This window comes from Alosa alosa, chromosome 19, assembly GCF_017589495.1.
Source record: "Alosa alosa isolate M-15738 ecotype Scorff River chromosome 19, AALO_Geno_1.1, whole genome shotgun sequence".
Taxonomy (NCBI): domain Eukaryota; kingdom Metazoa; phylum Chordata; class Actinopteri; order Clupeiformes; family Clupeidae; genus Alosa; species Alosa alosa.
Window position 1 is genome coordinate 5,438,145 of NC_063207.1, and position 12,400 is coordinate 5,450,544.

Sequence of the window (12,400 nt, forward strand, 5' to 3'; positions counted from 1 at the left end):
TTCATGTTATCTCTTGCAATTCTGGTGGAAATGCAACTATTGTGATTACTTCATTCATCATCAATTCACATTTATTTGTTTAAGGAGGACAACAAAGCTTTCCGGTGAAGTGTATGAATTAAAGAGTTAGGATGATACACTACTTTTGACTAGGCGACTGCCAGGGGTTTCAGTACATTGACATGCTGTCTTTCTGGGAAATTCATTTTATCATTTGTCATTTACCATTTGTAACTCAGATAAGACAGAACAGCACACTTGGTTTGATATATATTTTTATAAAATGTAATAAAACTTAAGAATTACAAAAAGGTTTCAGATTACACAAAGAATTTCATAATAAGGTGTTACTTTTTTGCTTTGACACAAACTGACTTTATGGAACATACAATGACACAAGATACTCATGGACTTCTGTTGGTTATGTCTCATTTGCCTGGGCAGTTAGATGACAGAAGAAATTACCGTTTTAGTACTTAACTACAATGTGAACACAAATCCTTTCACTAAAAAGTATCTGACTCGCATAGAGCAGACTCCCTAAGACATTCATGTCGTCTGTAGTACAAGCAGACATACAAAGTCTTATTCCTTGGAACTTTACACGAAAAAAAGGTTGGAGGCTGATGTCTCTCAATCATACATATTATATTCCTTTCATTAAAGGACAAGACAGAATATCAAAAAGATTCAAAAGAGTGGTCTTACAGTGCGATTGCACCATAGTAAAAGAAGGAACCACAAAATGTACACTTGAGCCAACAGTTTGGTAAACTCGTGAAGGAAGTGTCAAATGATTATGGAAAAGGGGAACGTTGCTACACCAGAACTAATTTCTTTGTCATCAGAGATCTAATTTTTTTTACATCTTTTTTTGTCTCACTGGCAATCAATATAAGAGCACAATGATTATGACATAACACCAGAAACACTAGCCACTGAGTAAACAACAACAAAAAAACTCATTTTTTTTATACATAAAACATCTCTTTTTGAAGAGAAAGAAAAAAGCTTCGGACGCTGTGGAATTCCACCACAGATCTGCATGGCTTTTACAGTGGACACAGTGGGCCATGAGTGCCAACACTGCTCCACCAACTGCTGTAGTCATAATAAGCTGCCGTGTTTTTTATTTATTTTTCCTTTTTTATAACTCCTCTCATTAGGTCAATCTTACGCCTGCACCACAATTGACTTCTTTCTTACTGCATGGTCTTCAATATTAAATCAGTGCTGGAACAGTAACTGCCATCCCACTTCATACACAAATGTGTGCACACACACATACAGACACACACACACACACACACTCACTCACTCGTAGTGTTTGAGGAAGGGCGGGAAACCGAAGCGGCTTCTTTCGTAGGCGGCCATATTTATTTCTAGACTGCCATTGAGAAACGAGTCGATTCCTAGAACCGGGGTCGTGTGGAGATGGGCCTCCGTTGACTCCTAAGGGAAATCCCCTTGGCTGATGTGGCAGTGGCTCAGAGACTGTTACACAGAAGACCCCTGTGTGTGCAGGGGACGCGTCTCATCATGTTCCAGTTTGGAGGAAGACTAGCAGAGGTGGGCACCTCGAGACTCAAGACTCACCTCAGACAGGTAGAGTTAAGGGGAATGGCAGTGTAATACCTCTTTACTTCCCCAAAGCCTTACTGTAAGCACCAAAAACATTTAAATCATGCTGTAACAAAGTACAATTACAGTTGTGAAATTTAAACACAAAAAGCATGCAAGTATAAAAGAACAAAAAACAAACAACAAAAACAAAACAAAAAAACAACAAAAACATTTAAAAAGTAAAAAGTACAAAACAGTTTAAAAAACAAAAAAGGTGCTTCTCTGGTTTTGTGGTTAGCCTGTCCTCCTGTCTTTGGAAGAGGTGTTTCTTCAGTTTGAAAAGAAAATGTCCCCCTCTCTCACGATCTCTCTCTCTCTTTCTCTCGCTGTCTGCACTCTCTCAGTCCACAAACCGCTGACAGGCTTTCTTCCAGCGGCATGCGGTGCACCACTGGTCCCTGTGCTCGATGCCGTACACCTTCCGGCACTTCTTGGCCTCGCCGCGGATCTTTCTGGAACGTGAGGATCAACAAGTTCAGAAGAAAAAAAAAAAAACGGAAATCTCAAACATATTTTGAGACGTACACACTGACATAATCCAGTATACAGAGACTAAGAGCTAAGAAACATTACAGAGTATCAGAGACAAGCATTCAGAAGTCACTGAAAGTGAAGTTGAGCATTAAGGTGTTTTGTTCAGAGGGCAAAGAGCAAATGACTTCAGTATTATTGTGTAAATGTATGTGTTCATCCTGTATCTAAAGCCATGTAAAATTTAGTTAGATGGCTTCAGATACAGGATGAACACATACATTACATTTGGTTTCACAGGAGCACATCCATTATGAATGGCTTCCTTATGCTAATTAACAATCTCTGGTTAGTTTTTTGTCTGTGAAAGCACTCATACCTGGTGTTGCAGTGATTTCTGGGTGGTGAGACACTGGCTGGGACCGACCTGCTGGGGGCGCTGTGGTTCTGGAGCCACTGTTCACCAACACTCACTGAACGGTTGCGAAATGGCGCCACCTAGGAGTCAAAAGATTAACAGTATGCAGTCAACAACAACAGAGGTGGAAAAAAGAGGAAGGACAACTGCACTCTGCAACAGCTCCAGAATTCTTTTCCAAACATGCACAGCCGTGACAGCTTATCATTCTGGATTTGCTCACACTCAGTCAAATAGGGATGTCGAAATATAATGCTGGCGTCAAAACAACTCAGATTATAGACGACGGAAAACAGAAACACTACTTGACGCAGACTTGGAAGATTAAAACTATGTTTATATAATTTTACACACAATGTTGCGATTAACACAATGTTGCGAAATACGCCTCTATAAATACACGTTGAACATGGCATACACCGAGAGCCACAGGCGTGTTTGTACGACCACATGTTTACAAAAGAGAAAATGGAGTCTGCAGTGAAATTCTCCCGAGTAGCCAGTAGGTGGGACCCTTGCACCAGCTGTCAGCTGTGCTGGAACAAAGGGAGGGTGGCTTGTGTGTTTATGACATCCTTTTAATGGCCACCCTGCAGGAAAACACTGCAGTATAAATCTGTCCCTCGAGACCGTCCTCTCACAAAGACAATAACCCTCAGACGAGAAGGACGATGGCTACAGGCAGGTGCATCGACTCGGACCGATCCAGTCCACTGTGCCGTCGAGGATTTTCCTGCCTCTGTGTTTATTTAGCTTGTTTATGTAGCAGCCAGAGTGGACGGCTTAGAGAAGGCATGGGTGGATGCGCCGACACACGCGGCTGTCTTAACACGAGACTGTTGGTCACCCCACTGGGATCAACAAGTGTTTATACACAAAGGCTTGGGGAGGGTATTGTGAGCGATGTTTTGCATGGGGATTTAGTATCCGAGTGACTTGAGTGACGGTGTGTGTGTGTGTGTGTGTGTGTGTGTGTGTGCGCGTGTGCGACCGTGCGTGTGTGTGTTAATCTGAGTAATCTCACCTGTTTGTTTGTGGCGACGGTCAGAGGCTGCGTCCAAAGACAGGAGGGGGAGGTGGAGGGCGCTGCAGTCACCGCCTGAGCAGGAGGAGGTGCAGGGGCCTGTGGAGATGAGGTCACAGAGTAAACAAACAAACAAACAAACACATGTAAACACACAATGGGTGTGCTAAAAAGATTAATACAAACAAACAGAGTAATGCGTCACAGCCAGGTGCTCTGAGAGGCAGAGGACTAACATTTAAATAAATAATAATAAATTATTCAGGAAATGACAGTTCACTCGTTTCTACTAAATCTCTAGTTTCCCGGCAGTGAAATGTGGCTTAATTAGTCTGGAAAAACACTGGATGCACAAATAGCCCGAGGGACTATTGGACGAGGGAGCATTTTTATTTCTGAAAATACAGAAATGAGCATTTTTATTTCTGAAAATACAGAAATATATAAACACAGATTTCGATAAGAAGCCATTACATTCCCATTACAATGCATCAGTGCATAAATCTACCCCTGGCTGATTAGTAACCCAGGGAAGGCCGAGCTAGCAGTACCTCGTTGTAGGGCTGTGCCATATACCATCCTGATCATTCTTCTATATTGTATGAAGTTTCATATTGCCATATTGACAATATAGTTCTTTGATTCTTGAGTTTTTGCATAACTTTGCTTTCTCCATTCTCCATATATGTGTGTTTTTTTATGTTCAATGCAACTTTTAGGATGCACGACAATATGACATGTTAACTTTGTATAAACACTATTTTATAAGAATACATTATATTCATTATATCGTATCCTATTGTATATCGGCATTTCTCCTCAGTTTATCGGGATGGGCATTTCTTAGCCGTATCGGCCAGTCCTACCTGGTACGAGTGCTCGCAGTGGACCTGCCAGAAGCTCTCGGAGGGCGCAGATCGGCTGAGGGGACTGGGCTCGGTTTTGGGGGGAGAGGGGATGTGCTGGGCAGTGCTGGAGGGGGACGCACAGGAGGGCCTGGCGGGGGTGGGGGCAGGGGCCAGGGGAGGGCCCCCGCTACTGACGGTCATCTGGTCCACGTCCTGGTAGATCTCGGTGTAGTAGAAGTCCTCCTCCCTCTGGGAGCGCTCATGCTCCGTGCTCTGGCTATAAGGATCGGAAAGTACGTCAGACTCAGATGACAGCCAATAAAGTCAAATTATAGACTTTTTTCCCCCACTTTATTGTACACCTTTTCCACTTAATTTCAAACGATTATTTTTTTAACAAATGTCATGTTCATATCCTGTTAGTCGCTTTGAGCAAAAGCATCTGCAAAATACCATAACCATAACTGTAAATATTATAATATGGATAATCATTGATTAACATATCGTTATGGTGCGTGTGATTTAATCCCAAAACAGCTTTGATCTGGAGGACTATGTTTCCCAAAGGCATTAGTGAGGGAGTAGAGCACTGTGGAAAATGAATGTGCAAAATGACCATCTCTCTATAATGCGCTTATGGTAGCTGTTCAATAACGCTTTCAGGAAATGTAGCCTGGTACAGCCCAAGCTGACACTGTACCCATTCCTTTACTGGAGGGCTAGAGAGGAAGCGTGCGGTGCGTACTGCCAGCTTGAGCCAGCTGGTCCCCACAGGGCACTTACCCCAAGTGCAGTGTGCGAATGTGCCGCTTCATGCCAACCACTGAGGTCAGAACCTTGCCACAGTTGCGCCAAAGACACCGGTAAGCAATCTTAACAGAGTTCTGGAGGAGAAAGGCAAGGGTGGGAAACAATGAGCACCAAATACAAAATTATAGTTCAGTGTCTTTCATTTCAAAACTGGTTTACACGCTGCGTTACGTCTAGTGCAACTAACACAACTAACTCATCACTTTAGAGACAGATAGAAAGGTGTACACATCAATTAGGAAACAGAAATAAATCATTTACAGCTATGATCCGCACACTTCAATAACAAACTTATATTACATTTTTATTTATAGAGTGTTAGTGTACTTTGACGTTACACATTTACTTCAGAGTCAATAAACGACAATGACAATACCTAATATGGCCATGGTAACAACACCAGTGTGATCAGTCACCTTTCGTTTCCGTGGCGCTGGTTCGTCAAACAGAACCTGTTCCAGTTCCATGTCCAATCCCTCGTCGGTGGGTGGGACCGCACCCCTGTCTGTCTCCTCGATGGTTGGTGACGGGGCGGGGCTTGTGTTGCCATGGTCGGAGCTCCAGTAGCCGCTGCTGCCGCTGTCGGACAGTTCACCTCCGCCACATTCCACCCCACTGACGGCTGGACACATCACACCACAGGCCACAGAGTCACACACACACAACGAGAGAGTGAGAGAAAGAGAAAAAGAGGCTATGTTTAACAAAAATGATATGTACAGTATAAGACATTAAATAACAATACAGAGGGACAATACAGAACTCCACAACGTCATCTGTAATATAGCACAATCAAAACTAAAATGATGTCTGAATAAACTGTTAAATTCTACTTTTTTTTATCTGCAAGTGGCATAACTCTGGCTTATCCTGCGTTGACTTAATTTGGGCAGTCGTGGCCTACTGGTTAGCACTCTGGACTTGTAACCAGAGGGTTGCCGGTTCGATCCTCGACCAGTAGGAACGGCTGAAGTACCCTTGAGCAAGGCACCTAACCCCTCACTGCTCCCCGAGCGCTGCTGTAGCAGGCAGCTCACTGCGTCGGGATTAGTGTGTGCTTCACCTCACTGTGTGTGCTGAGTGTGTTTCACTAATTCACGGATTGGGATAAATGCAGAGACCAAATTTACCTCACGTGATCAAAAGAGTATGTATACTTATACTTACTTATACTTATACTGTAGCTATCTGACACGGAAAAAGTTTTACCTTACTATTATGACACATTTAAAGACCACATATGCCAGACATAAAAAATTACGTTGATATTGATGTGTTGTTGTGTTGATGTGTTACGGACTCACCTGGTTCTACCTGAGACGGGCTCTGGACCAGCGGACTGCATGACAAGCTGGTCAGCACCATGGCAGCCATCATCTCATCCATGTCCACAGACACAGGGCTTCTGTAACTGGAGTGAAAGAGAATGAGGGCAGGCACAGGAACATGAATATTTTCAATATTAATGAAGGCTATCAACTATGGCCATGATAATTTCAACAAAAAACTTCATATTATATTAATGAAAAGAATGAATATGACTGAAGAATATTGTATGAATGTATCAACACATTAAGGGAAAAAATGGTGTATTGAACATAAAATGACACGATATATTGATTCTGCAAGACACAATCCTGTTGATTCGCTGTCAGAATGGTATGGTAAGTCTGAGCCCGTGCAGACTTCACGTCATACCTTCTTGGTACGTCAATGCAGGAAGACACAGAGCGAGTGGGGTGGGAGTGAGAGGCGAGCGGAGGGTTGGGGGTCGTCCAGACGTCCTCCTGCTTGCGGACGATGTGCTGGTTGAGCTGGGGGAGGAAGATGTTCACCTGGTTGTCCACGTGGTTGTGCTGCTCGACCATGCCACAGCACTCTTGGCCTCCGCAGAAAACATACACCTACAGGAGGGCAGGAGAACAGCGGCCGCCATCTTTAACACCACACAGCGAGATTCAGCGCAAACGTCCAACAAAAATGTTTTGCACAAAGAGGATGTCTGCATGCAAAGCACTAAAACGAGATTGTTCACGTGTGAAGTTTCACTTCCTATGCATCTAAAAGGGTGCAGCAAATCTGGTTTCAAACACACTGTTTATGTTTTTATCGTATGCTTCGTCATGTCATGTATTTGATGTGCATTTACGCCTTTTATTTTGAAGCACGTTACTGTATGTCAATACTTGTCATGGTAGTGTGGTAGCTAAGGAACTGGACTAGCATGCAATAGCCAGCAGCCAACCACACCATAGTGCCCCTGGGAAAGGCCCTTAAATCGAGCTGCTTCATGGGGCAGTCCCTGCAATTGGTCTTGGTAAATCAAATAAACTTGACTAAACTTGACCTTTGAAATGAAATCTACAATCACAAACACATTCCTAATTCCTAGTCAAACATTCTTGACTCCGTTCAAATTCCCAACAGTTCTCCAGTGTTTTCCTTTCCTGACAGCACTTTAGCATGGACGCGGCACTGATCAGCGGTGCGTTCAAGTGCATTCGGCAAACAGTGGCAAACGTTCATGGTGAATATGTTTTCTCTGAACAGCTCCCATGTTCCTTTACTTTAGAGCATCTAGCCACCACTGCTGTATGAGAGACCAGCACCACCTCTTTGAGACGGCACCTGCACCATCCTGGGAGGTCTTTCAATAGAGACTTTCAACTAGAAACGCTTGGAACTTGCGGCTACATTGCACTCTTTCCTCAATTCAGAACAGACACGGGCACTACGTGTCGATATATGGCACATGCTCCATCACGTTTTTGGCCTCACGCCCACCTCCCCCGTCTCAAATCACCTTCTGGCCCGGGTGCAGCTTGACTCTGATGACGCCGTGAGGTCTCGGGCCGAGCCCCAGACACGGCGTGCCGGCCTCCGCCTCGCCCTGATGCTGATGTGGAGGCAGCTGCGGCGCCTCCTGGTGGCCGTCGGAGGGGTGGCAGGAGCCACACACCAGCGCGCCCATGGTGGAGCGCTTTCCCAGCCTGCTCTTGGGCAACATATTTCGCTCTCAACGGAATCCTCGCAGTGTCCGATCCAGTTCAACAGTGACCAGTTCCAGTCGATTCCCACAGGGCCGGAGCGGCTCTCTTCCCACAGGACGGATATGAACACAGACACACACACACGAGAGAAAGCTGTTGGTGAGAAACAGAGAGAGAGAGAGAGAGAGAGAGAGAGAGAGAGAGAGAGAGAGAGAAACAATATGCTGTGAGACTGCTGGTGCTTCTCCGGCTGAGTTTCATGAATATTTAGATACTCTGAATCACACAAGGAGAAAGGGACATATGGACCCTGAGGTGATGGGACACCATCATAACAGCATGAGGGATTTGGACTAGTGGAGCGAATCATCTGTCTGTGTTTTTAACACAATGTAGTTGGATCACTGGTGATGATCAGTGTATACACAAAGACTAATAGGAACCTATTAGCATGAATTAATTACATAGCAATTAATTAATTAATTTAAGGCTAACAATGAACACAGTCTTGAGGTGTTTCTAAACAACCAATACAAATTCAATTACAGAATCTAATTACATTATTCAGATATTAGGCAGCACTTGCACTTCAGCAACACTATTCATTTGTGGCAAGAAAGAAATAATTTTGTGCAAGCTTTAATGGAATTCCAAATCATACCTCAACACACACCATCTCAAACTATAAACACTACATTAGCACAGAAACGGGCTATCTGAAGTGCAGTACAAAATTGTTTAACGTCAGTTTTAACTTCTCTTTATATGACACATCCAAATACTTGCTAAAAGTACCTTAAAAAAGCCTGATGACCTTGGAAACTTTTTTTTTTTTTTTCTATTTAAGTCCACACTGTCTCCCCTACAATCCCCTTCAGAGATATGGCAGAGCAGCAGGAGGGCCTGTTCACTGGCAAACACTTCCCGTAATAGAGGCCTGGCAACTCCCAGCCCCCACCCTTGTCCCACCTTAAGAGGACCCACATACTCTCTCTCTCACACACACACACTTAAAGGGGGAAGGGCTGCCAAAAAAATAGCCAGGAAGAAAATACCCTGCCCTAAATATTAAGTGCGTCACTATAAGGGAAATGAATCCTGAATAGCCATTAATTCTAGAAGAGAATTAACAGGAATCGGGGCCAGACCTGAGCCAAAAAAGACCAAAGTTGTTCCACGAAATAACCTACTTAAAAAGAGATACATTCTCAAGAAATCATCAAGACGTTAAACAAACTCTAATTGGCCGATTTAAATGGGTTGACTGATGCAACTCTAAACGCCTTTGTTGTAAGCTGAGGTGATTCATCGTATTCAAAGTCCAAGCGGCTGAGAAGTGACTTCGTCTTAACAACACTGTTGACAGGGGTCACACTGCATTAAACCCACTACTGCCACTGTACAGTAAGTCATTTCAGTCACATGAAAGCAAGCTGGTCTCTGGGGACTTTTCATTTGTCTTGGGATCTCTAATCACAAGCTGTGGTCACATTTCATATTTCCTCTTTTCCAGTAAGAGGTGATTCACCCACACTGTGGATAAACTGCCATTAGCCCTGGTTGTGAAACTCCCATGCCCACTTGCATCACTGCAGCTGTTACCATACTGTAAACTGTTACTGTATGGTCACTGGGCCAGTAGGCTATTCAACTGGAATCTTGTGCAATGCAATCCTGGCTCGCAGTCCAGCTGGATATGCAACTGTCCTGTCAATGCTGAACTGCAGTACACAACGTTTCAAGTGAAACGAGATGATCAAGCCTTTTTACAGGCAGAAATAAAATTGCACTACAAAATGTTTGCACATATCCTCAACGGGCCACCCACCATGCACACCGTTCCACTCATTCAGTAGAGACCAGTGCTGCATATATTATGGTATAATTACATAAACACAGTTGGAAGTTATTAAACAGCAATGACACTATAGCACTGACATCTCGCATACAAACATCCGAGTGGAACAATGGAACATGCACTCGATCATTGAGCGAATTTTGGTCCATTCACAACAAGCAATATATAGCAAGGGCGGGGGGGACTTTATGTGCATATGACGTCAGTCGTTCGCTCGCGCTTCGAAAAAGCCACCACAACAACCTGATATGCGACCCTCATGCATTCAACGGCGGTGAGCTGCGTGTTGATAGCAGCGTGGCGTTAACGGTTCGAGCGGAACGCCGCATGGTAAAAGCAAAATGCCAGAACAAGAATAAGGAATCATTAATGCAACAGTGTGCTTATCCAAAGGAGAAAGAAAATGGAAACAAAAACAACGCTAACGAATGTTTTGATGAATGTTGACAACGTATGTAGACAATTTAGCTTTCTGTAAACACAGCACACAACCACGATATCACAATTGCTGGGTGCACAACGACCTTATTTCGGACTAACATTACCGTCACAATGTAAACTTGAATTGCTCTGTGGGTTTTCATTAAACAGACATTTCAAACATAATAGGCTACAGGAAGAAAACGGATTTTCAAAATGTATACATAAATGTTACCATCGATTTAAAAAGTTGAGTGTTCTAGCTAGCACACAGCCAAGTGTAAAACATGAGCATGCATACATCAAACGAGTGCAACAAATTCTTAGTTTTCATACCAACAAAATGTTTAAAACATAACTTCACATAGTAAAATATGGACTGCAGCAGCGAAAAATACATTTAAACGGCATTTAGGCTTAAAAAAAACAACCAAAACATTCAATGGACATTTCACACCTACCTTTGCCAGTTTCCAACACACCCCCTTCTGCAAAGCTTGCTCTGACCGGCTGTAACTTGAAAATGCTCTTTTCAGTGCCTAGAAAGGGATGTGAGGTTGAGGAAAACCTGTCACGGATTTCCCCCAACTGGATTCTCCTTCTGCGCGTATGTTTACGAAGTCGACGACGAAACACTTACTACTCGAAGTGATGCAAAATAATAATTCCAAAAATGTCTTTTGGTCGAAGCAACCTTATGTCCTGCGAATGTTCGGTGATGTTCTATTGAACGTCTGGAGTTAAAACGTGCATTTATGTGTTAAAGTGAAAAAGAATGGAACAGAAAACTCCACTCCAGGCTTTGCAGAATACCTTTGAAAGCGAGTTCTGCTCTTGTAGTAAACAACCGAACCATGTGGTAGGACAGTTAGCGTTCATTGGATCAGTAAGTCACACGCCCCACAGTTCCAAGTTGTTTACCCAGGAGTTGTAGGGTTGGGAAGCACAAAGACGCTATATAAGAAATATATCACAGCCCCACTTAACAGGAGTTATGGTCAGTAGTAGCCGATTCTTTCAAATGTCATATGCTATTGCTGTGGCAATATGTGGCAAACTAGAAATGCACCCTTTTGAGCAAATAGCTTAAACTGTCATATTTAACAGTATGAACTGTCATATTTAACAGCATGAAAAAACATTGCATTATTGCAATTTAAAATTGCAGCGTCAATAAATACGTCAATATTATTGACAATGACACTGAATACTGTGGACATGTTATTTGCATTTGAGTCTTGCTCAAGCTGCAGATCTATTGCAACATGATAGCAGCAGATAAGTAAAACTGGAAGAATGGGGAACGCCATTCTTCAGCCGAGATACAAGCTCTTTGTATATTGTTGAGGTGCCATGTTTCACTGGACAAGAATAAAAACAAAAGAACGTGAGTGCTGCATTGCCAGGGTTGGGAGGGGGTTGGGTGGACTCTATCTATGGATTACATAACATAAGCAGAAGCTTTCCAATGCCCTGGCGCATGAGTGCCATTGGTGGGAATCTGTGACGTAGGTTCCCATGCATCCCGCGCGTGGCGGGCAGGGTACATGATGTGCGTGTCCTACGTGTCTTGGTGCACGTGGTGTAAACGGCTCCTACAGCACGTCGGCGGCAGTGTGAAATAGGAGTTTACCAAGTGACTAACTTACCGATTATTTCGGGACAGATGATGAAATGCTGACTTGTTGGTGAAATACTTTTTGAGTAGATGTACAATTATTGCACATTAAGAGAAAATCGTGCTTACATAAAATCTTGTAAATTAGTTGCACAAGTTGCTTTCAACAAACAAAACTATTTGAGCTTAACGAAGTCTAGTCGCGCACGCTCGGTGTCTTTGGTGATGACAGTGAGTTCAGTTTTAGGCTGTATGATATAAAGCATAAAATTCCTCTATTTATGAAAAAAAAAAAGATTTCCCCTTGTGGAAAGAGGAAA

The 12,400-nt window shown here is 43.3% G+C and overlaps 1 protein-coding gene across 2 annotated transcripts; it reads right to left on the bottom strand.

Moving 5' to 3' along the window:
* Positions 1-258: 258 nt before the first annotated feature.
* znf395a (zinc finger protein 395a) lies at positions 259-11,255 on the bottom strand. 2 transcript variants are annotated; one of them, XM_048270896.1, is made up of 10 exons: positions 10,924-11,255; positions 7,998-8,289; positions 6,893-7,098; positions 6,499-6,605; positions 5,611-5,816; positions 5,168-5,268; positions 4,403-4,661; positions 3,537-3,635; positions 2,474-2,592; positions 259-2,075 (listed from the first exon to the last, which is right to left on the bottom strand). In XM_048270896.1, exons 2-10 carry the CDS (start codon positions 8,199-8,201, stop codon positions 1,964-1,966), a joined length of 1,413 nt encoding a protein of 470 aa, XP_048126853.1. In that variant the 5' UTR covers positions 8,202-8,289; positions 10,924-11,255; the 3' UTR covers positions 259-1,963. The 2 variants fall into 2 exon arrangements, with proteins under 2 accessions (XP_048126853.1, XP_048126852.1); XM_048270895.1 differs by having other exon boundaries at positions 7,998-8,337; positions 10,924-11,254.
* Positions 11,256-12,400: the final 1,145 nt, after the last annotated feature.

Excerpts from the sequence above, each read along its gene's own strand:
- znf395a (XM_048270896.1), bottom strand. The coding sequence starts at position 8,201 with ATGTTGCCCAAGAGCAGGCTGGGAAAGCGCTCCACCATGGGCGCGCTG. Across the intron at positions 6,606-6,892 it reads TGCATTGACGTACCAAGAAG|TTACAGAAGCCCTGTGTCTG; the intron begins GTATGACGTGAA and ends CTTTCACTCCAG. Across the intron at positions 2,076-2,473 it reads AGAAATCACTGCAACACCAG|AAAGATCCGCGGCGAGGCCA; the intron begins GTATGAGTGCTT and ends CTCACGTTCCAG.